A 22,000-nucleotide genomic window follows, 5' to 3' on the forward strand; every position below is an offset into this window, starting at 1 on the left:
TTGAAAACAAAATTAAGGCAATAACTGCTCTAAATTAGGTGTGCACTTTTTCTGAATTCAATGTCTTACAAACACTGTCCTTGTGACAACTCAGTGGCGTAAATCTGTAACTTCAGTGTTATAGAAATGACCAGAAAATTCAGATTTGATTTAGAAATTACTTAAGAAATGAGAAACATTAAATTCTTTTAGTCTTTTTGTTCAACTAGTCAAATACTTTTATTCTGCTGTATTTTACAACATTTTTTTTTTCCTTTTAAACCAGCCCTAATGAGTAAATCCAGGTTGCAAATCTGGAAGTATTTTTCCCAAAGAACTAAGGTTAAAGCTAAAGCCAAGGAGACACTGGGTCTAGGCCTGGTGTTTAAAATACCAGCCACTTGTTTGTTATGGGCATCCCCACTCTCACAAGTGACTTTCTTCCCTATCTGGCTGTCACATTCTTTCTCCTAAGACTGGATATCCCACATCCTTCACAAGCAATTTGGTAGCACTTCACCACTTTTCCTATCTGTCTGAAATCATGCTCTGATAGCAAAATAACATTCCCAACAGCAGGCAAGCTCACAAACCTAATCCAAAGCCCGTTCTATGAATATCAAAATGGATGAGGATGGTTCTTGAATGCGTATTTTGTTGGATATCACTTTGACATGTAAGATACAAAGGCTGTGAGAGCGACAGAGACTTTCATCTCTTTGGCCAGCAGGAATTTAGCTTATGTCTTTTAAAATTGCCCCCCTCCTAGGAACACATGTAAGCTGGCAAGCCAGGAAATAATAAAGAGACAGTTATTCATCTGAGTATTTATACTTCTTCTGGTACTATTGTTTTTATTTTTGTGGAGCGCAGCTTACTTTGGAGCTGGCCAGGATTTGGAAGCTGTCCATCCCCAGATCTAATATCCGAGACAGGAAGCGGATTTGACAGGCACAGGCAATACTATAGGCAAACACAAAACAACACCATAAAGGGTTGGCTCTGGCCCAGCTTTGTATGTGATGTTGAAACATTTGCTATTCTGCTCAAGGTTCCTGCAAGGAAACATCTGTGAGATTCTGCCCCAGATAACATGAAGTGTTTGATCAGTCCCTGGTCACTAGAAAGGCACTGGGAAGGCTTCCCTATAGAATCAAAATGTGCCTCGTGTTGGAGTAATGAAACAGTGACGTGAGGCTTGGAGAGCTGTTTGCATCCCCTTGCTGGGGGTCCCCTCACCAGTCAATCCCTGCTCCTGAACGAGCATCCCGAGGGAGCTCAAAGGACAGCCAGGGGCACTGTGGACTGTGATCCCTCATCCTGCTCTTGCTCTCCCCTTGCAGAGCTGGAAGGGCAGTACCCCTCCAGTCCTCTCTGCCACTCTTTGCCCATTTCCTTCTCGGGTCTTTTCTGCCTTCTCAGTTTTCCAAACCTAAAAATTGCCCCAAGCAAACCTTTGCAGAGAGCAGGAGAGGGGCCAAGACTCAGCAAATGCTGGAAGGCCACGACAGTGACCAGCAAACAGCAACACCTTGGCCAGATTTCAGCCACAGCTTTTCTCCAGGTTGCCCAACATCCACGAGCAGCACGTAGGCATCTGCATGGTGTGGGATAACGTGGTGGCAGCAGTGAGGTGCATCTGCAGGGATGCAGTGAGCCAAGGAAACAGGCAGGCTTTGCAGATTACAGTGTGCTGTCATTTAGAAAATTACCCTGACTTGGCTTGTGCAACTTGAGAACAGTTTGAACAAACATTTAAGAAAGAAAAAAAGAGACTACTGGAGTAAGAGTGTCTGTACTCAGAGATTACCTAAATTGCTATATTAGTGAGATGTTGCTTACAGAAGCCAGGGAGCAGTGTTGTTATTTACAGAGTGGAACATTAAAAGCAATATTCTGGTTTGCTGTGCAAGTGGGTGACAGCCCTGAGAGCTGATGAGAACCCCTGATACCACAACCCTCCTCCTGCTGTGTTGTGCAGCCCTGAGTGGCATCAGACACAGCAGGTGCCCCAAGGGAAGAGTTGGCATCTGTATATCCCTGCTGGTGTGTGGGCTTATGGCATGAGAGAATTTGGCCTCTGTTTAACTGAGTTTACCATGAGTGTTTTAATACCTTGGCAAACTGATGCCCCCTTCTTTAGGATACTTTTAGTCTCCTTATATTTCCTCACCTCCAATCCAAATTTGGAAAAACTGTAGATGAGAAAATATTTGACACAGCTGAGTCAAATCATCCAGTGCTCCTGAGTAATGCTCTCAAATCCAATCCCTTCATGGGTGGTGGCAGCTGGCTTTGACCCCGCAGACAAGCTGAATGAGATGCGCCATCATCTCCACTGCTATTGCTCAAAAATAACTGTGTAGTTCTTCAAAATCTGTGCAAAATAGTCTTAGGTGTAAAGAAATCCAAAATGTGGTACTAAGTAAGAACTGGGAAAGGTGAATCCACTCTAAATCCACATTTAAAATGTCCTGTGCCTTTCTCTGCTGGGAAGATAATCTCTGTATACCACTTTCTGGGGCTGTTTTTAGGAGCAGCGGCTCAGTGAGAACTGGATGACCCATAGCCCATTTCCAGCCTGGAACACATGCAATGTCATGATGTGGGAAGATCCTCCTCATGCTTCTGCAGTAACAGGAATAACTAAAGGATTTGGGCCAGCAGCAATTTCAAGGAATAATGTTCCTGGAGTTGTGCAATAAAGATCCTAGTGGGAGAGGGCCTAAAGCAGAGTGAATCAAGAACAATGCACTAAGATAAATGAGAAAATATTATTTGTTTCATAAATCTCCTCTCCATTGGCAGTCACAAGTATCTAAACAGGATTTTTATTTTAAAGAACCTTTTACACCCTGTTTATCCCATGCAGGTAATGGATTATTTAGCCTACTGACTGAACCAGTCATTTAAATGATTTCTGGCCAACTGGCAAGTATGTTCCAGCTCTCCTTAAAAGAGAAAGCCAAACAAAATAGAAGGGTGAAAATTAGTGGAACTGTGTTTGGGAAAAAGAAAACAAACCCAACCCAACAAGCAGTCAGTGCAACTCCTGCTCATACTGCCAGGCCCTCCTCCTGGTAAACACCACAGCCTGATATGCAGCAGAGCTTGGGACTGCCTGGCCCTCCTATGACATTGTTCCAGCAACCTTTCAGTTATTAAAATAGGGCTCCCACCTCGAGGCAGGGTCAAAGAGCCATTACTCCCCCAGAGCTCTCAGCACCAGCCTGTGGATGAACAGGAGCACAGCACGGAGCAGGTTTGTGCAGCAGCTCCTTCAGCCTGGCACAGTGGTGTCCATTAAGCTCAGGCTGACAAAACCTTTCTTTATAATTTTCCCCAACAAAATTTTAGAAGTGACAGTTTAATCCCTCTGAAAATCCGTGCTAAAAGGCACTATTAATTTGATTTTCATGCTTACCTGGTACTGGGCCACACAGAACCAGAAGAGCACAGAGTGTTCCATGTGCCACCACGCTGCCATCGAGGCTGAGAATTAAAAACGTGGCAGCACAGAAATAGCTCCAGTGTTTAACTAATGTTCCCTTAAGCAGAAAACCAAGGATTTCCAAAAGAAGATTATGTGGTTTGTCCCCTTCTGTAATGAGAAGAAAACAAATCTGTTGGGCATGATGCTATCACTGCTCTGACTTGACACCTTTTTTATAATTATCCCTGCCTGTGGCTGCAAACGCCTCTATAGCAGGTGACTTATCTTGCCTTAAACATTGTCACTTAGCAACTGAGGTCAAAAATGCAGAGGAGACTGGCAGTCCCAAAGAGTGGTTACTGCTCCTGAATACAGTAACTTGCTGTCTTCTTCCTTACATGGCAACCACTTGTCTTTCCCAAATACACTTACTTGAAACAGCAACAAGTGAGAGCTGAACAACTGGTGGAAACAAAGGTATGTTCTTAGCTGCAGAAACTTCTGCTTCAGGAGCCAGGTATGGTCCTTGTGATACTCTGTGTTGCTCCCAGAATGGCTGGAAGATCTCTCCTGTGAGCACGAACACATCTCCCACCCCATGTGCTGTTATGAGATACCAAAAGTCTGTTCTCCAGCACCAAAGCAAAGCACACGTGGAATCTCCCAGACAAGCAGGTACCTGTGTACACAAATCAAGTGCTTGTGTTTGCACAACTCATATTTATTAAAACTGTCCTTAGAATATTTTGGTAACAGGTTCCACCCTTAGTTTAGCAAAACTCAGTGCTTAACTGTATTGCTGAAGAGAAGGTCAGAGAACCGCCCTAGGATGAACTTGGGTTGTTTCTTCGCTGTTTCCATTCCATATCACTTTTCTGAGAGATGCCTTTTTATCCTTCTTGTGTCTTTCAATCACATGTTGTCTTAGCAACAGCCAGACTGTGAATGAATAGAGGAGCTGCAATTAAACCACATTTGCACCTTTCTTTTTCCACAGAATTCGCAGAGATAGACAAGCAAAACTTTTCCTGGTTTGGTAATTGAGAGAGAACTAGAATCTTACAAACTATCTAAACAAGTCAGAAAGGCAACATACCTTGGAGAGGATGTCTGTCCCAGTGGCCATAGCTTTTATATGTGTAAATTAAGGAGTTCAGGTTGCAAAGGTTTCGGAGGCAGGACTTGCTCTGTGTGAGTGTTGCACAGCACACTGTGAGGTCTGAGCATTATCAGAAATGAGGGCAACATCTAATGGCTGCACTTTTCTTCAATATGAGCAAATGGCTCTTTTCCCCAACAGTTAATTAAGTCAGCATAGGAAGAAGAAGGTTTCACTTGGCTACAGAGCACGATCCCCTCTGAATTCCATGTCCTGTGCTGAAGTGTCTCCGACAAACCAAATGACAAGTGTTCCCAACACCACAGTGTTCTCCCGTGCAGACTCCAGGACTGGCCACTCACCACTCCAGGCTCTCTTACAAAGCCGAATTCTTGGGCTATGATAAACTGGTAGGCCTGGAACAAGCTCCCAAGATTTAATAACGAGTGTTGGACTTTGCATGTGGCCTGCCCTCAGACGCTGAAAATGTACACACCAAACGGCATGGATTTCATTAATGCCTTTGCCAAGTAATTTTGGTTTGTCCCTCACATCATTCCTAACGTGTTTTGGGTTAAGAGAGAGTACAATACAGCACCAGAATCAAAACACAGTTTTACTTTTCTCTCAGAGGCTGGCTCACCTGACCAGGGAATGAGAAAATGTGGAATTCCTACCTCCCTGCCAAGAAGCAAGCTTGGCAGTCAGTGTGGTTTGAAGCCAAAGCTGATGAGAACTGATTGTGGGCTTGCAGGGAAGAATTCCTTTGGGGAGATACTTAGCCCTGCAAAGAAACTTAGGAGAACCAGGATGTTCCCAAAAGCAGGAAGGAATTGGGAACTACGCAAGGCATAATGCCTCTGGTCACGAGCCATCCCAGTGATGCAGGACCAAACCAGCAGAACAAAAGTGGAGCAGCTGGAATGTGCAATGCTCCGAGGCTGCAAGGCAACAGAAACACTCAGGGGAAGAAATGCTGCCATTTAAATTCCGGTATGCCTCAAAAAATAGATGTATTATTGCATAGATTTTCTATATTATCCCTTCGGATTCCCTTGTGCAAAGCAAAATCAAGGATTAATCTGTTCCAGAGTAAAAATGTGTGTCTGCACCAAACAAATGGGCATCCCAAGGTCTGATTTGGTGTGTCTGTAAGGAATGTGGAAGGGAATCAGGGGTCAGTGTTCCTTTGGACATGTTTCTTGGTCCGGTCATGGTCTCTGTCACACTTAGAGTTTGTGTACACAGTCCCTGTGCCTTTCACTTGCTGTTCCAAATGCCATTATTGTCCCATTTCAGCAGGAAGCAGATGTGACACTGAAAGGTACATTAAAATTATGTTCAAATGTTACAAAACTATACTGTTAATGTGTCACAAAGTCAGTTCGGATAGACATAACTGATCAAGTGAGCGTGTATGCTCTTCATCATCATAAAGCTCTTGCAGCCAAATTTTATTTTTGGAGCTCATCTGGCACTGGAATTTCCTCATTCAATCATATAGTGCCTAGCCATGGTAAAAAAGCTAAAGGATGTAGCACCTCCCATCCAAACAGTTGTGTTTCCCTTTCCCTGTGGACCCTCCCCCCAGAAAAATCCCAAATGTCAGAGAGAATCTTTTGTGTTTGCTTGTGTTGGTTGTAAGGGAAATGAGTCCCTCCTCCAGCAGGTAAGTGTCTGAGCATTGACGGGTAACTGCTCCCCAGGGCTGTGAATTCACAACACAGCCACCTCCTTTTTTAAGACAGGATTAGGTGGCAACTGTGCTTTGGTCTGTGTCAGGCTTGGTCACGTAAGGATCCCCCTTGGTGTCCTGTACCTGATAAAGAAGGGCTGTGCACTGGGCCAGTGGTGGCAGGAGCTGTGCAGGACATGCTGTGCACACACAGTGACAGGGAGAGTCCTGCCAGCCCCCGCTTGCAAAACGAGCTCCCTGAGACATGAAACACGAGGCTATCGTAGGTGCAACCTCACCTTCCCACAGATTTTTCTGGTGCGCTGTTACAGGATGCTGGAACTGCTCTCTAATGACTCACTGTTCCTGCCTGTTGGCTGGGCTGTCAAGGTGTTGGGCTTGTGAATACTGGATTTGTTTGTTAAAAAATGCAAATGGGTGGAGGGAAAACGCAGGGAAGGAAAAGCAATAGCTCTGGGTTTCTCTGAACACATTTGTGTTGGTCAGAGGTAAAGCCAGTCTTCTTTATTCCCTTCATTCTTGGTCAGCTGTAGCACATTGTCCTGCTCCAGACTTCTGCTCTCAGCTGGGCACATTAGGACTTCTTGCCTGTACTCCTCCATTAAATATCACCCCAGGATATCATTTTCCTGTAGCACAGCTACACACTGTCCACTACCACTGACAGCAGCTTGTTACCACAGTTTTACCCACACCCTTCAATTCTTCTATTAGCAATCCTGTAAAAAGCAGGGGGGAAACATCAGTGTGAAGAATAATGGGAAAACCAAGCTATTGCTAAACAAGGCTCAAAACATCTTTGATGCACTTTCTCATCAGGGTGAGTGTGATCCCATCTGGGTGTGGGGGCAAGAAGCTTTGGGTAAACTTTGACTTTTAGATGACGAGAGACGGTTTGGTTTCTTTTTCAAGGTAAAGAGTAGCACCTTTTCCTGAGTTTTCTTCTGCCCCATATGTAAAATATCTTTTATTGAAATCAGAGTGGTTCTTGCCTAACCAATGAAAGTAGAATCCAGCTAATAACCTTTAATGAACAAAACCTGTATTTTAAATTAACCAATAGCACATGGAAAACCCTGAAATACTAATTTTGTTTCTTCAGACACAATACTGACAAAATGCCAGTTTAAAATAAAATAAAAGGACTGGCGTGTTTTGTAAGTCAACAATATTTTATTGCTAATTTTTCTCTCAAGGTGTGGGTCTGTAAAGAGTTTGGACTGTTAATGAAATGGAGAAGCACAGATTTCAGCTCCCTCTTCAGTGCAGTGGGTATTGCCAAGCTAATAATGCAGTTACAGGGTGCTGCTTTCAGTGAGGGGTAAGCTGTGCCAAAAAAAGCAACACTCATAAATTAGGTCATATATTCATGTTGTCCAATTGTTTCATGTACAAAGTTTACCAAGTCAGTATTTTCTTTAAGGGTAAAGAATAACCAAGGGTATATTGCACAGATTATTCTTCAAAACAAGTTTCCAAAAATAATAAACACAGGAAAGCAAGTTCATATCAGATAATTAAAAACTCGGCTAATAGAATTTAAAGTAAGTAAAGTAAATTTTTTGTGTAATAGAACAACGGAAAAAGTTATCTTCCTTTTCCAGGAGAGGAAGTTGCACTCAGGTACAAGAACTGTAAGAATGCAAAAGTTTCAGCAGGAAAAATGAAGTTATATATGATAGGTTAAAATTTTAATGATGCATATTTTATAAGTAAGGCTGTTTTAAGGAGAAATCCTTTATGGAAAAAATTGCTGGTGGTGAACCTGAGGTGCAACTAATGTCCTTGTGCCAACAACAGGACTTTTTTAAAGCAGCTCTTCCTTTTCAAGCATCATTATTCTCTCTCACTCTTTTTCTCTGACATTATCTATAAGAAAAATCTTCTGGGGGAAAAAAAAGTCTTCCAAGGTTCTGACAAATAAATATGTCAGAGAGCACTGGAGAGCTTCCGAGGCTGCCCCACATAATAAATAAACCCAGAAGCTAAATTATTCTCTGCAATTGTCGTGTTACTTCTGTGGTTGGTGTAGCAAACTGTGAGGCTTCCCCAAATTGTGAGCTGGCAGGAATTGTTCACATTGCTTCGAGAAGGGGGAACAACCTTACAGGGAGCTGTTCCTGTTCCCTCCCCCCTCAGTTCTCTCAAATGGAAAGCACAAACTGTGTCCATCGATTGCTTTGCAGGTATATTTACTGTATACATTTCCAATCATCAAACCAAAGGCTGGGATTTGCTTTCTGTCCAATAATCCTCATTTTCTCTGAAATGAGAACTATTGATCTCGTGTTTCACTTTAATTCAGACTCTTTATTGCTGAGCAATTACTCTGAAATGTGGCTCTAGGATCCTTCTTTCTAAATCAGAGTTTCTCTGCTTGATTTCTTACCTGATACAAATAACTAGTTGGAACAGAAGTGTTCTTCAAATTGAAAATAAACCAAAAAATGTCTGGTTTTTCTTTTTTTTTTTTTTTTAATTAATGCTCAAAAGTCTAATTCTTGAATTTAAGATGAATGCAGACAGTCTGTATGCAACATATTCTTAAATGCTTAATAGGTCAAGTGGAGAGACTTTAAAGAAAATTCTGAACAGCAATCCTATACCTGTAGTAATAGGCAGGGCAGAATTAACCAGCAAGGCAGAACACAATGAATCTAATGATACTGGTACTGTTGCCTCACTCAGCAAATCCTCTTTCTGTCATATTAATTATTTACTGAAGCCATTTTCTACTTAAACTGTGAAAGCTGAAATACTTCTGTGAATTTTCCTTTCACTTTGTGGCTAAGGAGTTCGTAGTAGATAACCCAACAGGACTGTATGGTGGGTCTGTGACTTCTGTTGCCAAATTTATCTGTGAATGAACTTTGCAGCTCTGAAAACACAGAGCTCTTTATGACTATTTGCCAAGAAAACAATTACAAGCTGTTTTAAAGCTGGCATTTGTGTGAAGTCTCCTTTTATGTTATTGTGAGTTTTAAAGGAAACTAATCACAGGCTGAAGCAGAGCTCCCATCCAGAGTCCAGTCAGAGTGGTGGAACATGTTTGTACTGGTCAGCACCTGGGTGCAAATGTTTGGTTGAAAGGATGCAGGTACCGTGTCCCACCAATTCCCAGGGCTTCCTCCAGCCCCGGGCAGCTGCCTGCTGTTCCCACACTGGAACGGGAACTAGTTCAGGGTCTGTGCCTTAATTATGATCTGTCCAAAGGGAGTTTGTCTCTGTGGAGTGTCAGTCCTGCAGAGGAATGAGTCTTTCTGAAATCCTCAGCGTGAATGAGTCAGTCAAGGAGTGACACTGCAGGCTGTACATGCTCACATCTGTTTACCAATTTCACCTCCAAGCTATTCCTACTCTCAGTGGAATTTAATTCAGTCCACGTGAAGGACATTGCATTCTGCACCTAAAATCTTGTTGGAAAGACCACAGACACCTTCTCCTGCCCCGGATGTAGAAAGAAATATTTCATAACAGGAGTGCAAATGTCATCAGCAAAAATTAATAAAGCTCATCAAAACTTCCTGTGCAGTCCAGCAACAAACACCACTTGAGATACGACTGACGTGGAAAAGCACGTTTTTAAATGGAACAGAAACCAAAGTCTTTTGTATCATATAAACAAAGGAATGATTAAGGTGATAAGGTGATGTTATAATCCAGCTGAGCTCTCCCCGTGTAAAGCGCAGATTGCTTTGTTTAATTTGTGGAAACAGATTAAAGGTACACAAGTGGTTTAAAGGAAAACGCTGCGGTGATTTACTGATTGATTTTTATGGCCAGAGAGAAATGGGAAATAGGGGATTGTAAGGAAGGCACAAGCCCAGTGATCTTGGAGGTTGCCTAAGTTCTCAACAAGGTATGAACTTGTGCATCCTGGTATCTTCTGGTGTCACTAAGATGTGGCAATAAAATATTGAACAAACCTAAGAAAAACATGAATATCTACTCTGGAAAAACCCTTGAGATCTTTTTTTTTCCCAGAAAAGGCAACTTTGGAGAAAATGAAATGTTTTAAAAGTCTTGTTTTCATGTTTTCTTACCAGCTATACACGAGCTGACTGAAATTAAAATGTAGATACAGGTTTAGCGAAAAAATCTCCTTGGTGTCGAATACTAAAAATTCTGGCCTGTGGCTCTGAAAGCAAGAATTCTTTGTCAGTACTTGCTTTCACATCCATAAAATGATAGACTTCTGCCTTATTCCTCTTGTAGCCTCTGTACCCATTGTTAATACAGCCTTTGGTGTCTTTTTTTGCCACGTTTCTTAACATGAAAAGACCTAATTGCCTTCAGTGTTCCATTCGTTTTTCAGTAGTGATAACAGCAAGGGGAATTGTGAACGCTTTGCATTTCCAGGAGGGCTTTTTTCCTTTGACATCTTTGTTCTCTCTTTCATTTGGGCCTTTCCATTTGGTTCGGTAGAGGCTTCAGGTCTTCAGCTCAGCACAGAAGGACCCTCCTGGGTGAAGGGCAGCTGTCTGTCTGTCCCTGCAAAGGGCAGAGTCCTGTCTGCCCTAACAAACACCAGCCTTTTCCTTGGGACCCTCAACCAGATGTGGTTTGGCTCTGTCCAGGCAAAGAGTTAACCAATCCTTGCTCTACAGAAGTACTGGGAAGTTGAAAGGTATGACTTAGTTAGTGAAGGTGAAGTAACAGCAAAGTCCAGCCTGTGAGGAGGATGAGAAGGAACACTGTATTTTCCCCTCAAGGTTTTTTTCCTGGTGTTGTACCAGAAAAGGTAAATTACTGATTTTTTTTTTTGTGCCTGCACCTGAGCACTGCGGCATTAGCAAGGACAAGAGAACACCTGGATTGATCAGACACCAGATATGAGAAAGCACAGAGGGAAATAACAGCCGAAACAGTGAAAAAGAAATGAAGCGGTTTTGTTCTTTTTTTTAACTTCTAATGAGGCTGTTGTTAATACACCGGGGCCTCATTAGCAGCTTACAGGCGGCTTTAAAGCTGGCCATCTCAAAGGCAGCAGCTCTGCCTTTGTTCTGGGTGGACACTTTGAGATGTGCTACCGCAGGACCAGGCACCAGCAAGCCCGTGGCACTGGTGACATCTAGAGGACTCCAGCTCTCGGCGTCAGCCACAGCTCCGTGCTGTGGAAGGACGGGCTTCCCAGCCGTGGGCCATCTCCTGCCGCCAGCTGGGCTCATCTCAGGCTGATGGGGCAGAGGAGAACATTAAAAACCAACCCCTGCGCACGTGTAACTGCCCCTGAGGAAACGCTCTGCTTTCCTCCCTCTGCAGCCCTCGCTGTAGCTTCAGCTTTCATTAGCTTATGGTGTGAACTGTGCTGCTGGAAGCGAGGAGCAGAGACCAATATCTGCTACTTCACTGCTGTGACTGACTTATCAGGAGCCTGTGACTGGGGAAGCTCTGACACTGTTCCCAGAGCCAGGGTTGAGTGACGGTGTGTGACACAGAGCAGATGCAGCTGCTGTGCTCTGGGAGCATATCCCCCGTTCCCCTCCCTTCACTGACAGTATTTTGCCCTGGAATAATAATCAGAATTATTACTACAACTGCAGCTATGGTGCATTGATGCCTCTATTTTCTGCAGTCCTAATGAGAGGCAGGAGGCAGGTGTTCAGGCAGCATGAAAAAATATACAGAGACGGTGTAAGTGGGAGCTCAAACTCCTCTGCAGGGCTGCTGCCTCCCAGCTCTTTGAGGCATGTCACTGCAGTGCCTTCCTGAGAGCTTGGGTTTGCTCAGCCTCCTTGGTCCTGGCAGCTGCAGCTCTCCCTTGGCTCTGGAGTGTGTTGGCACAGTTCAGTGGCAGAGGTGCCAGGCTGCTCCAGGGCTTGCCAGCAGTGGGGATACCAGCCTTCCCCACCTTCCCTGTCCTGCACAGCCAGCAATGCTTTCATGTTCAGTGCTTTTTTTACTAAGAAAGTAGATCCCTTGTTTCTCTGACATTTTCTCCTTTAAAGCTGCATGAGAACAGTGAAGTCTAGCAGGCAAAGTCAGCCTGACCCAGTGCTTCAACAGCAAATATTAAACTGCAGCACTCAGAGAAATGATGAAATCTTTACTGGTAGAATTTAACAACCTACTTAACATTGGAGCCAACCAGGAGAGATTTATAAAGCTGTAAAATCAGCTAATTCTGTTTTAGATTATTTCAAAACCTGAACAGCACAAACTGTCTTTAAAATCAAAGGGCAAATGTGACATTTAAAAATGAGGTTATACTTCATATGGCCAAACTTAAACGCTGTTGACCCAATCACATAACAAGTATTTTTGAGGAATAGCAGGGAGAAGGATTTCTGGAACTGTTTCCACTCAGACAGGAAATGGATGGTAGTCTCCATCTCTCTCAAGACTGCCCCTCCAGTCTATGCTATTCTAAAAGTCCTCTTTCCTATGACTTCCTCCCATGCCCACAACACCTCTGTGCTATTTGTTTGCTCTTTCTCTCACTCACAAAGCGCTGCAGGACCCTCAGTGCCCAAATCAGCCAGGCCCCGTGTTTGCAGAGTGTTTCTCAGAAAACCCTTTTGGGCTGCACAGTCAGGCTTGGGACTCGCCACACTTTGGGCATTAGTCACTTAAAACCAGAGGGCTGTAATTGCTCCCTCACTAAGCCTGACAGAGGAGCGTGTAGCACTGTTACCCACTTCAGTTAAGTCTTGTGTTAATTCCGTGAATAAGAGCACTGACATATGATACAGTATTTGCAGGACGGAGCTTCTAAGCAAAGCAGGATGCTGGCTGAACTCCAGGGCATACAGTTGCTCTTTGCTTATTGCACCAAACATACAGTTATATCATCCAAATTGTACATCTGAGTAAGAGTTTGCCAGTTCAAGTGAAACGCTTTGCTCAAGTCTTACTCGTTTTTTCCAAAAGGTTATGTGATCTTTTCAGACACTGATTCAGAAATGAGTGTTCATGGAGTGAACAACACGCTGGCAGAGGAGCACACAGCTTCTCCAGGCTGGCTTCAGCTTCCTCCTGCAGAAAGGCAACCTGAGCTGTTTCAGGATACGAGGACAGCCACAGGATTGGAAGGATGATCGCTGGGAATTGCATGTTTCATTGGGAATACATCACGTTGCCAACTGAGCTTTTGAAGTGGCTCGCCGCTGCCTGCTGGCCAGGACCGTCCATGAGCCCGTCACCCCCGGTGCCAGCAGTGCCACTGCGGGACCGCTCGCCCCGTCCCTCGCCCCGTCCCTCGCCTCTGCCCGCGGGCGCTATCTCAGTGCGGGAAACCACACGGGGCTGCTTTTTCCTACCCCGGCTGATAAGAGCCAACAGATGTCAGTGCAGCCTGAGTAACACGGGGCCGTGCTCTGCTCAGGGCTCTGCTGCTGCAGGAACACCCCTGGGTGGGAGTTCCACCATCAGGCGGCCGCGACAGACCCGGGCGAGGGGGAGAGCGGCGCCGGGAACAGTATCGGTGTGTTCGGGGCGGCTGGAGAGGCTCTCACAGCTAAAAATACCCGCCCGAGTATTTTTAAAAACACATTCGAGGGTCCTTATAAACACACAGACTTTTGTTGACAGAACAAGACTGCTCATTTATGCTGTGTATTATCCTTGAAAACCTGCTCTGTTTGTGCAGGGAGTCCCATGACAACCTCGGCTTGCTGAGGGTGCCACAATGATCTCAACAACAAACGTGTCCCTTTATCTGCTGGAGAGGGGCAGAGGGGAAGCAGGAAGTATCTGCAGGCTGTAGGAAAAGCAGTTAAGAAATGGAAATAAGCTGCTTTATCAAAATATTGCTTTGCTGTTTTCGCAAGTGCAATGCCAGCGGTTTTCTAGCCCAGCTCAGGGCACCTCTTCTGTGGCAGGTTAATGCCAGATATGTGTATAAAGCCCAGTAAAATCAGTGGAATTGGGTAGGCCATCTGGTTAAGTGATTGATGTCTGAATGGAAGGAGTTTGACAACGGGATTTTCTTTTCTTTCCACCTGCAGCCATAAATATGTTTTCAGGTGACATCCCAGAGCAGAGAACCTCACCGTAGAGAGGTTACACATGGTCTGCAGTGGGAAGTAAAGAAAGAAAAAGGAAAGTATTTTGATATTCCTGAAGGAAAACTGGGGCATGATGCTGTAAACAAAAACAGTCAAGGGAAAACCAACCGTAAAGATAGTCAAGGGGAAAGGTGACAAGTTTTATTGTATTTGAGAGGGGAAAGTTTGTACTTTGGAGCTTGGATGGTGACACTGGCTGGTTCTGTGCCCAGTGCAGCCTCCCTGGCAGGGAGATGTTACCACCCCTGACCACAGCTATCACTACCACTCAAAGACACCTACATGGGTGCCTTCTCAGGTTTGGCAAGAGGAATGGACCCAGGAGCAAACAGTCACACTTCAATTTTAATTATTTTATTTAATTATTATTTAATTTTAATTATTTTGTTATTTAATGCCAGTATCCATAATGATACCCTCAGGTACGGATATCCAAGTCCCACTGCCATCTCTGAACAGCAATACTGTGTTTGTTGACCGTGTCTTCAGAACAGTTTCCCATGACTAGAAGCACCAACACCTTGTGTCACTTTATATCTGAAATACAGTTCAAATGGAGCTAATTCTACTTATCGTGCCTTATCTGTGTATCACGGTGTTTACTTTGCAGATGAACCAGCTTTTAGGTGAGGAGATGTGACGAGGCCACTGATGGTGGCTTTGTGGTTTTACGTATCAGGAACTCTTGGGTTTCAGGCTTTCTGAAAGAAAACAAAAAAATTAACAGTTTAGACTGATACTTAAACAAGGATTTAGGAATCCAAGGTTGAAATTAGTCACTATTTTAAATGTAAACTTCCATGTAGGAAACAGAGGAATGATAGAAAAGCAAGTATTGAGTGAAGCAAAGGACCAAAAGCAAAGACCAGATAGAACCTGCTTCAGCTAAAGTTAAAGGAAAATTCTCGTAGTCTGTACAGGGTGTTCAGTCATACAAACACTGAGCAAGTTCCACAAATGTAGATTCCTCTCCTTCTGCCCTAAAAGCCCTGTTTTCTAACTGGGTGGCAAAATTTATTTTCAGGGGTGCTCAGCACCCTGTGTTGCTCCAGCCACACTGTGCACAGCAATCCCAGGGCCTGTTTGAAAACTTCATGCCTTTACCCAGGATGTCTTTAACACAGTGCCAGGCTACAGCCACCGACACTGGAAAAGTTGAGTGCAAAGCAGTGCCCTGGAGAGGCTGCCTGTGGGAGGGCAGTGCCAGCAGCCGGTCTGACATGTACGCGGTGCTCTGCATCGAGAAATGAAGGTTGCACATACAGATCCCTTACAGTAATAGGGGTGGGAGTTTGAGTTCAATCCATTATTTTCTCTCCCAAGGTACAAATAAATGCAAATTTTACTCATTTACATTTCTCTTGCTGTCATATTTCCTGGTGTTGCTCCAAGTTTTTTCGCTTATGTGTCCATGTCCCTTAACACTGCAGTCTCACAGTTGTTGCCTCTCTTCTTTTCTTCTGTGGTATTTTTTGCATTCACAGATGGCCCACTCTGCTTTTTAACCCCTCCACTTTTTATTTCCCCCCGTAGCAGATGGTAGAAATAACAGAATAAAAATGCAGAGAGATCTTCAGCCCAGTGCTCAGGGAAGGACAACTCTCTATTCCTACCCTCCCTGCTGGGAGTCAGGAAGAGGCAGAGCTTCAAGGTAATTTCCTCCTCTACCTTTGAAGCTGTGTGTGATTTCAAGAAGCTGTCAGTCTGTGTCAGCACTCTTTACCCAGGTGAAACATGTGACTTTATCCTTGCTGTCACTTCTTGCCACCAACTAAAACTGGTGTAAGTTAGGAAGTGATGAATTGTGCCTCTGACACTGTAAAGAGTTGGAATTCAAGTAACTACATCTAGGGGCAGGGCTATACCAGGATGTGAAATTTCTGGTTTCCTGAAACAAGTAATTGATAAGATTTTGAGTTTTTCTAGGGTTTTAAAATAATAGGACGAGGGAAAGCCTGTCTTCCACTTTGAAATCCTACTTCATTTTCAGATTTCTGCTTCAGAGACACCTGGGAGAGGATGGACATTGCAGTGAAGGCAGGTTTGGTGTGCTCTGTAGAACTTGTCATCTGCACTGGAAAAGTTTTCAGAGTAACCAAACCAAGACAGACTGACCTTAAACTTCTCTTTGCTGTGAATTGCACAAGCAGGAAAACTCTGCTTGTCTACCCTCAGAGCCAGGAGAACAAATTCATAAGCTGAATGTTACTAACTAATATCCCATTTTAGCTTTTGGGTTGGTTTGGATTTGTTTTCCTCACAGCCCTTGAGAGTTCCCTTTCCTTTTGCAGATGCCCACAACACATAGTGCTTCAAAGAACTGCCCTGTCTATAAGACTCCTCTTGTTTTGGTGTCTCTCTGAAAAGCACAGGAAGAAAAAGAAAACTACTATTAATAATATTCTAGGCTGACCTTTACATTTTCTTGTTATATTACATTCTCAGGGGTGTGTTCATCAGAAGAACGAACTCTCGGTCCCAGAGGAAAAGGCATTACAGCAGTGGAGACAGAATGAGTCATGTGGGCATTTTGAGCCTGATGTGAGATGGATTAATTCCTGCTACAGGCAGCAACCGCTGCTGAACCTTGGGCTAACAGTGATGTGTAAAGTGAACTTGTCTGCCATGTAATGATCTCATTTGTACACTTACTAATTGCTGTAACAGACAGGCAGAGAGTTATTGATTAGGTGCCTCGAGCGGGACATAGGCAGGAGGAGGGACAGGGAAGGAGGAGTGTTGTCTCCCTTTGCTCAGGTGATGTCTTTCTTCAGGAAGAGACACACTGACTTTCCACAGGATAACTTGCAGGAGAGAAGAGGTACGAAACTGGCCATCAGTTACCAGACCTGACTGAAAGTGAGTCAAATAGAAATAAACTTGTTGAAATGACAAACATCCTTTCTGCGTGGGACACACACAGAGCATCTCCTTACAGAACAGACGCGAGTGTTTCCAGGCATGTCCCCACTGTGAAGCACGTGCTCGTGTCTGCCTGAGCCCAAATTCACAGACCACTCAAACACATTTCCTGAACTTTGTTCTGGCACCCTCTCTTGCTGTCACTGATTGTTCCTGGAATCGCTCTGGGAACAGGACACCAGGGAGCCAGTTTGCAGAGAAGCCTGAACTCCCTCCTACAGGGCAGGACACAGGGTGAGCCTCACCAAAACCTCACTGCTGCCTGCCAGGACCCTGCTCTCTGCTGGACCCGGGGCACTGCTCCTCCTCTGCTCCAGTGCAATCAAAGGGTTCATTTAAGGCTGGATCCCAAGACTGGGAGTAACAAAAGGAATACATAAGAGTGCTGGTTAGCTCACCTGGTTAACAGTGACCTCCGTGGGCAGCTCCTACCCTGGCAAAGCTGTTCTGATGCGTCAGCAACAGAAATCCTCAAAGGTGTCATAGAGGATATGACCTGCTCAGCCTTTTGCGTGGTGCTAATAAAGAGGGAAGAGAGGGCCACTGTAGCAGGATCTGTCCTTCTGCTGACACAGACCTGCAGAAGATTTTGAAAGAGAAATTTGTATCAAGAAGACGCCTAACTTGTGAGAAAGCCCCGAGAGGAGAAACAGAGATTTTGGTGAGAACCATATAGGCTATTTGCAGAGGACAGGCTACAGCACAGAGAGCTGGTTGGAAAGCTTCAACTCCAGAGTGCAGGATGTGTGGCCAGGCCCCAGAGAGTATTAGTCATCTCCTAAGTGAATGCTCAGAGCTGGCCGGAGATGAGTACAAAATACAGCATGACAAAGTTGGCAGTGCTGTGTATGGCCCATGCTGCCAGGGAGGGGGGCACAGCACAACCAGCATCATCACCCCAGCCCAGGTACAGTGATAGAACTGAGGAGGTGATTGTGAAGTTTGTTGTTAGTAGGCAGAGGTGGTGCCTCCAGAGCAAGCTCCATCAGTAACTTCTGCACTAGACGATGTCATTGGTAGAAAATAACAAGAAGTCACTGAGAAATACGTGTGTGGCAGGAAATGAATTAAAAATGGGGCATGAAAATGGTTGCAGGTCTTGGTGTCACGACCTTCTTTCCAGTGGGATGAGGTGCTGTGCTGGAGGAGTTCTGGTGCAGTGTCCAAACTGGACATTACCTCCCCATGGACCAGGACTGTCTCTGCCGCCGCAGCATCCTCACGACGCGCCAGAGGCCGGGATATCGCCTCATGTCCCGACCTTGACCCGTGGCTGGGGCAAAAGCCTTACCCAGGCGGGGGTGAAACGTCAAATCAGCGCTGGCTCCGTCCGTTTGGGATGTTGGGAATGGGAAGCGCTGACCCCCGGCTCTCCCGGCACTCGCAGCCCGTGGTGGGCTGCCCGGCACCTCCCGCGGGGCAGACGCGGGGAGGGCAGTCCCCGGGCACTGCGGGACGCGACCCCCGCACCCCGGAGAGGGCAGAAGTGACACGAAGGGACACGGCGGGGGGGTGGCCGGAGGGACGCGGCGGGGGGGGTGAGGGGGGAGAGCGGCGGCCCCCCCACCCCTCACGGGTGCGGCGGGGGCCGCTTTCCAGAGAATACGGTAAAACATGTCCGCATCACGTGCGGCCGCTCCCGCGGGCCCGGCGCGGCACCGGCCGGGGGGCGGGACGGGAGGGACGGGACGGGACCCGCGCCCCGCGCCCGCCGAGCGGGGCCGCTTTAAGAGGCCGCCGGGAGCCGCCGCCTCGCCTCGCCCTGCCCGCCCCGGCCGGCGGAGAGCGATGCCCGCGGCGCCGTAGGGCGGGCGGCTCCGGCACCATGGGGCTGTGCTACAGCCTGCGCTCCCGCCTGGCCGCCGCGCACCCCTCCGCGCCCTACGGCGGCCGCGGCGAGCCGGACACCCCCGGCGCGGCGGCGGAGCACGGGGACCCGCAGGTGCGGCACCGGCTGCGGCAGGACCTGGTGGCCAAGGAGCGGGCGGACAAGAAGCGGAGCAAGAGCATCGACAAGACGCTGAAGGCGGAGAAGCGGGAGTACAAACAGACGCACCGGCTGCTGCTGCTGGGTGAGCGGGGCGGCACAGCCCGGCCCGGCAGGTGCGGGGGCCGAGGCCGCCGCCGGTGCCCGCGGGCGGAGGGGCTGCGGGGCGGGGCGGGGCGCGCACGTGGCGGCACCGCCGGGCGGGGGTCCGGGGAATGCTGTGCCCGGCGATGCTGTGCCCGGGGGTCCGGGGGATGCTGTGCCCGGGGGATGCGGTGCCCGGGGGTCCGGGGGATACTGTGCCCGGGGGATGCTGTGCCCGGGGGTCCGGGCGATGCTGTGCCCGGGGGTGCCGTCCCCGCGCGGGGGTCGCCGTGCCTGGGGGTGCCGTGCTCGGCCGGGGGGTCGCCGTGCCCGCGGGTGCCGCTGTGGTAGGAGCCGGTGGCCGCACTGAGGAAAGGGGCAGCCTTGCGCACCCCCGTGAAGGTGATGCTCAGTACCGTGTCCGCGTGTCCTCACGCTGTCCCCGCGCCGGGACTGCAGGAGGGGTTACTGAGCTCCTCTGTAAGGAGAAAGCCTGAGTTTTCCTCTGTGCCTTAGTGTTCTGCCTTTGCCCACTTCGCCTCTCGGAGATGCAGCCTCCCAGGCGGTGCCGGTGCCACCCATCGCTGCGCGATGCACCAGCCCCTGCTCCCTGCATGGCCCCTCGCCCCTGCCTCTGGTCTGGGCAGGGCTCCCGGGCAGGGGATGCTCCTGCACGGTGGCAGCACCGGCACTGCCTTCCCGAAGGATGCCCTGTGGAAAGGCGCCCTTTTTATCCACTTATGTGAGCTTGTATGGTACATGACCCCAACCAAAACGGTCATAGAAAGTCATGTGTTGGCCTTCAGGTAAGTCAATGAGGGTTGGAGATTTTTCTAATCTCTCTTCCCCCAGCACAGTGCAGGTGGAATACAGATTATTCTGAACATCTTGGAATAATAGAGAATATTTTCAAATGTCCACAAATAACTTAAGTGCCTCTTGCTCCCAAAGTGTGTGTGGTTCCATGGGCGATAAACAGCAAGATTTGGCCCTCATCTTTTTGGTGTGTGTTTGTAGCCTGTAATAGAAGAGCTGACCTTTAGGGAGCTTTAGAAAACAATATTTGACCTCGTTTTCTGTGTCTTAGTGGTAAAAGCTTTTATTCCAGAAGTACAGCATCTTTTTGTGTGGTTGCAGCTCTGCTGATGTGACTCTGTTCATGAAGTTGTACCTCCTTCCCACGAGAAAGGGGTTGAGCAACACTCGTGGAAAGAGTAAAGCTTGTGTGCTCTGGCTGTGTTGGTGAGGAATCACTCCTCTAACCAACCTGGCATTCCCAAGCACAGGCTACTTGTAGGTATGCTATGGTTTGGTGTTTTGCTTTAACATATTTCAAGTTTGTTCTGTAGGGAACAAGTGTGTGAAGAAGGACCCGTGAGAAATGTTTTTTCTTTGTAGATTAAATAACTAAGGAAAAACTCCCAACAGTAGGGCTAATTTTGATGTTAATCTGCAAGCCTTTAAGTCATAAAGGCTATCTGATAGTCTTCTGTATTCTCAGCAGGCAGTATTTCACTTGTCTGGTTTTTCATATTGCTTCTAACATGTTGTGCCACAGAACTGGTTTTTGCAGCAACGACATTGAACACTGAGTGGGTTAAACAACATATCTTAGTGGTTTAGAGTTGTCTATGGTGAAGCCAACAGAGAGAGCATTCTTTGTCAAAGTACTGATTTATAAATCTGATGGATATGAGTCAGTGTTATGCTGGCAGTCGTTTATTATATTTCAGCCTGGACTTGAATAGCAGGAAGTCACTTTTTGGCCCTCTTGTAAATCTTGGGATGCCTAAGAGACCCATTTCCCTGCTCCTTGCACAGGGACTGTCAGTTTAGCTTCCTTCCCCTGCTGCTTCTCCTCTGCATCCCACTCTCACTGCTGCTTTGTGAATTTTTGGTTTCTAAGCTGGAATATGAAGTTTGGGGCATATTTGGTTATACTTCATGTACATCAGCAGGTATTGCTGCCAGAGCTGAGTGTGACTTTGCCTAGATGCTTAGAGATTGCACACACAAATAGAGCAGGACAGTAATGCTGAGTGAGGGGGGCAGGAGCATCCAGCTGGGATTTAAAGCTACAACTGAGTCTTTTAAGGAATGGACTTGGGGTGGGGGAAAAAAGACTGAAGAAGTGCAGAGCCAGGGATGTCTCCTTGCTTGGGGTGAAGGCTCAATGACAAAAGCTGCAGTAGGTACTCATGGTTTCTTACTTGTGCTCCTAACTTTTTAGGCTGATGAGCTCCTGCAGGAGCATCACTGATGTGGACAGAGGAGGACACCAGGGGTGCCCGCTCTTTGAGAGTAACAGAATTTAAATGCAAACTGCACTGATGATTCAGGTCTGGTCTGTCCCCAAGGCTAAGTTATTTGTAACATATGGATGCAGTAGCTCATGTATTTCTGAGGGCTGTGCTGGAAATGTGAAGTGTTTCTTCCTATCGTGTGCTCGGCACAAAGTCCCTGTGCTTGTGTGTGGTTTCATGTTGTAGTGTGTGTGTAACATCCTAGTCTCAAGTTACTCAAGAGAGTATTACTTGGGTTAGTGCTCTTCAGCACAACTGATACTTATGTTCCCACTTTGTAGTTCCTTTTTTTGGAAGGAGAAGTTCATCATTTTATCGGAGTGCCCAGGGGTGTGCAGTGTAGTTATTCAGTGAATAATTTTATGCCCTGTTAAATGATCTTTAGGTCTCTTTAATAATTTTTCAGTCTTTGTTTCATCACTACAGTTGTATAAGGTAAATTCCCAAGTCCTGGAACTTGTTTTAATTTCAGTAAAGCAAAGATTTTACAT

At 46.5% G+C, this 22,000-nt stretch overlaps 1 protein-coding gene and 1 long non-coding RNA gene across 2 annotated transcripts in view; one reads left to right on the forward strand and one right to left on the reverse strand.

The window, feature by feature from the left end:
• Positions 1-14,615: 14,615 nt before the first annotated feature.
• On the reverse strand, positions 14,616-18,359 carry LOC120322653. The gene is made up of 3 exons (XR_005562477.1): positions 18,315-18,359; positions 17,534-17,712; positions 14,616-14,914 (listed from the first exon to the last, which is right to left on the reverse strand). It is a non-coding gene; the product is annotated as an uncharacterized LOC120322653 (long non-coding RNA).
• Positions 18,360-18,924: 565 nt separating this feature from the next.
• GNAS (GNAS complex locus) overlaps positions 18,925-22,000 on the forward strand; it is a 140,515-nt gene continuing 137,439 nt past the window's right edge. The window contains exon 1 of the mRNA XM_027710656.2: positions 18,925-19,207. Coding sequence (XP_027566457.1) covers positions 18,961-19,207 — 247 coding nt within the window. The 5' untranslated portion in view covers positions 18,925-18,960. The remainder of the gene's footprint in view (positions 19,208-22,000) is intronic.

Source organism: Pipra filicauda, unplaced genomic scaffold, assembly GCF_003945595.2.
Source record: "Pipra filicauda isolate LSUMZ 115617 unplaced genomic scaffold, ASM394559v2 scaffold13_size5146498_pilon, whole genome shotgun sequence".
NCBI classification, from domain to species: domain Eukaryota; kingdom Metazoa; phylum Chordata; class Aves; order Passeriformes; family Pipridae; genus Pipra; species Pipra filicauda.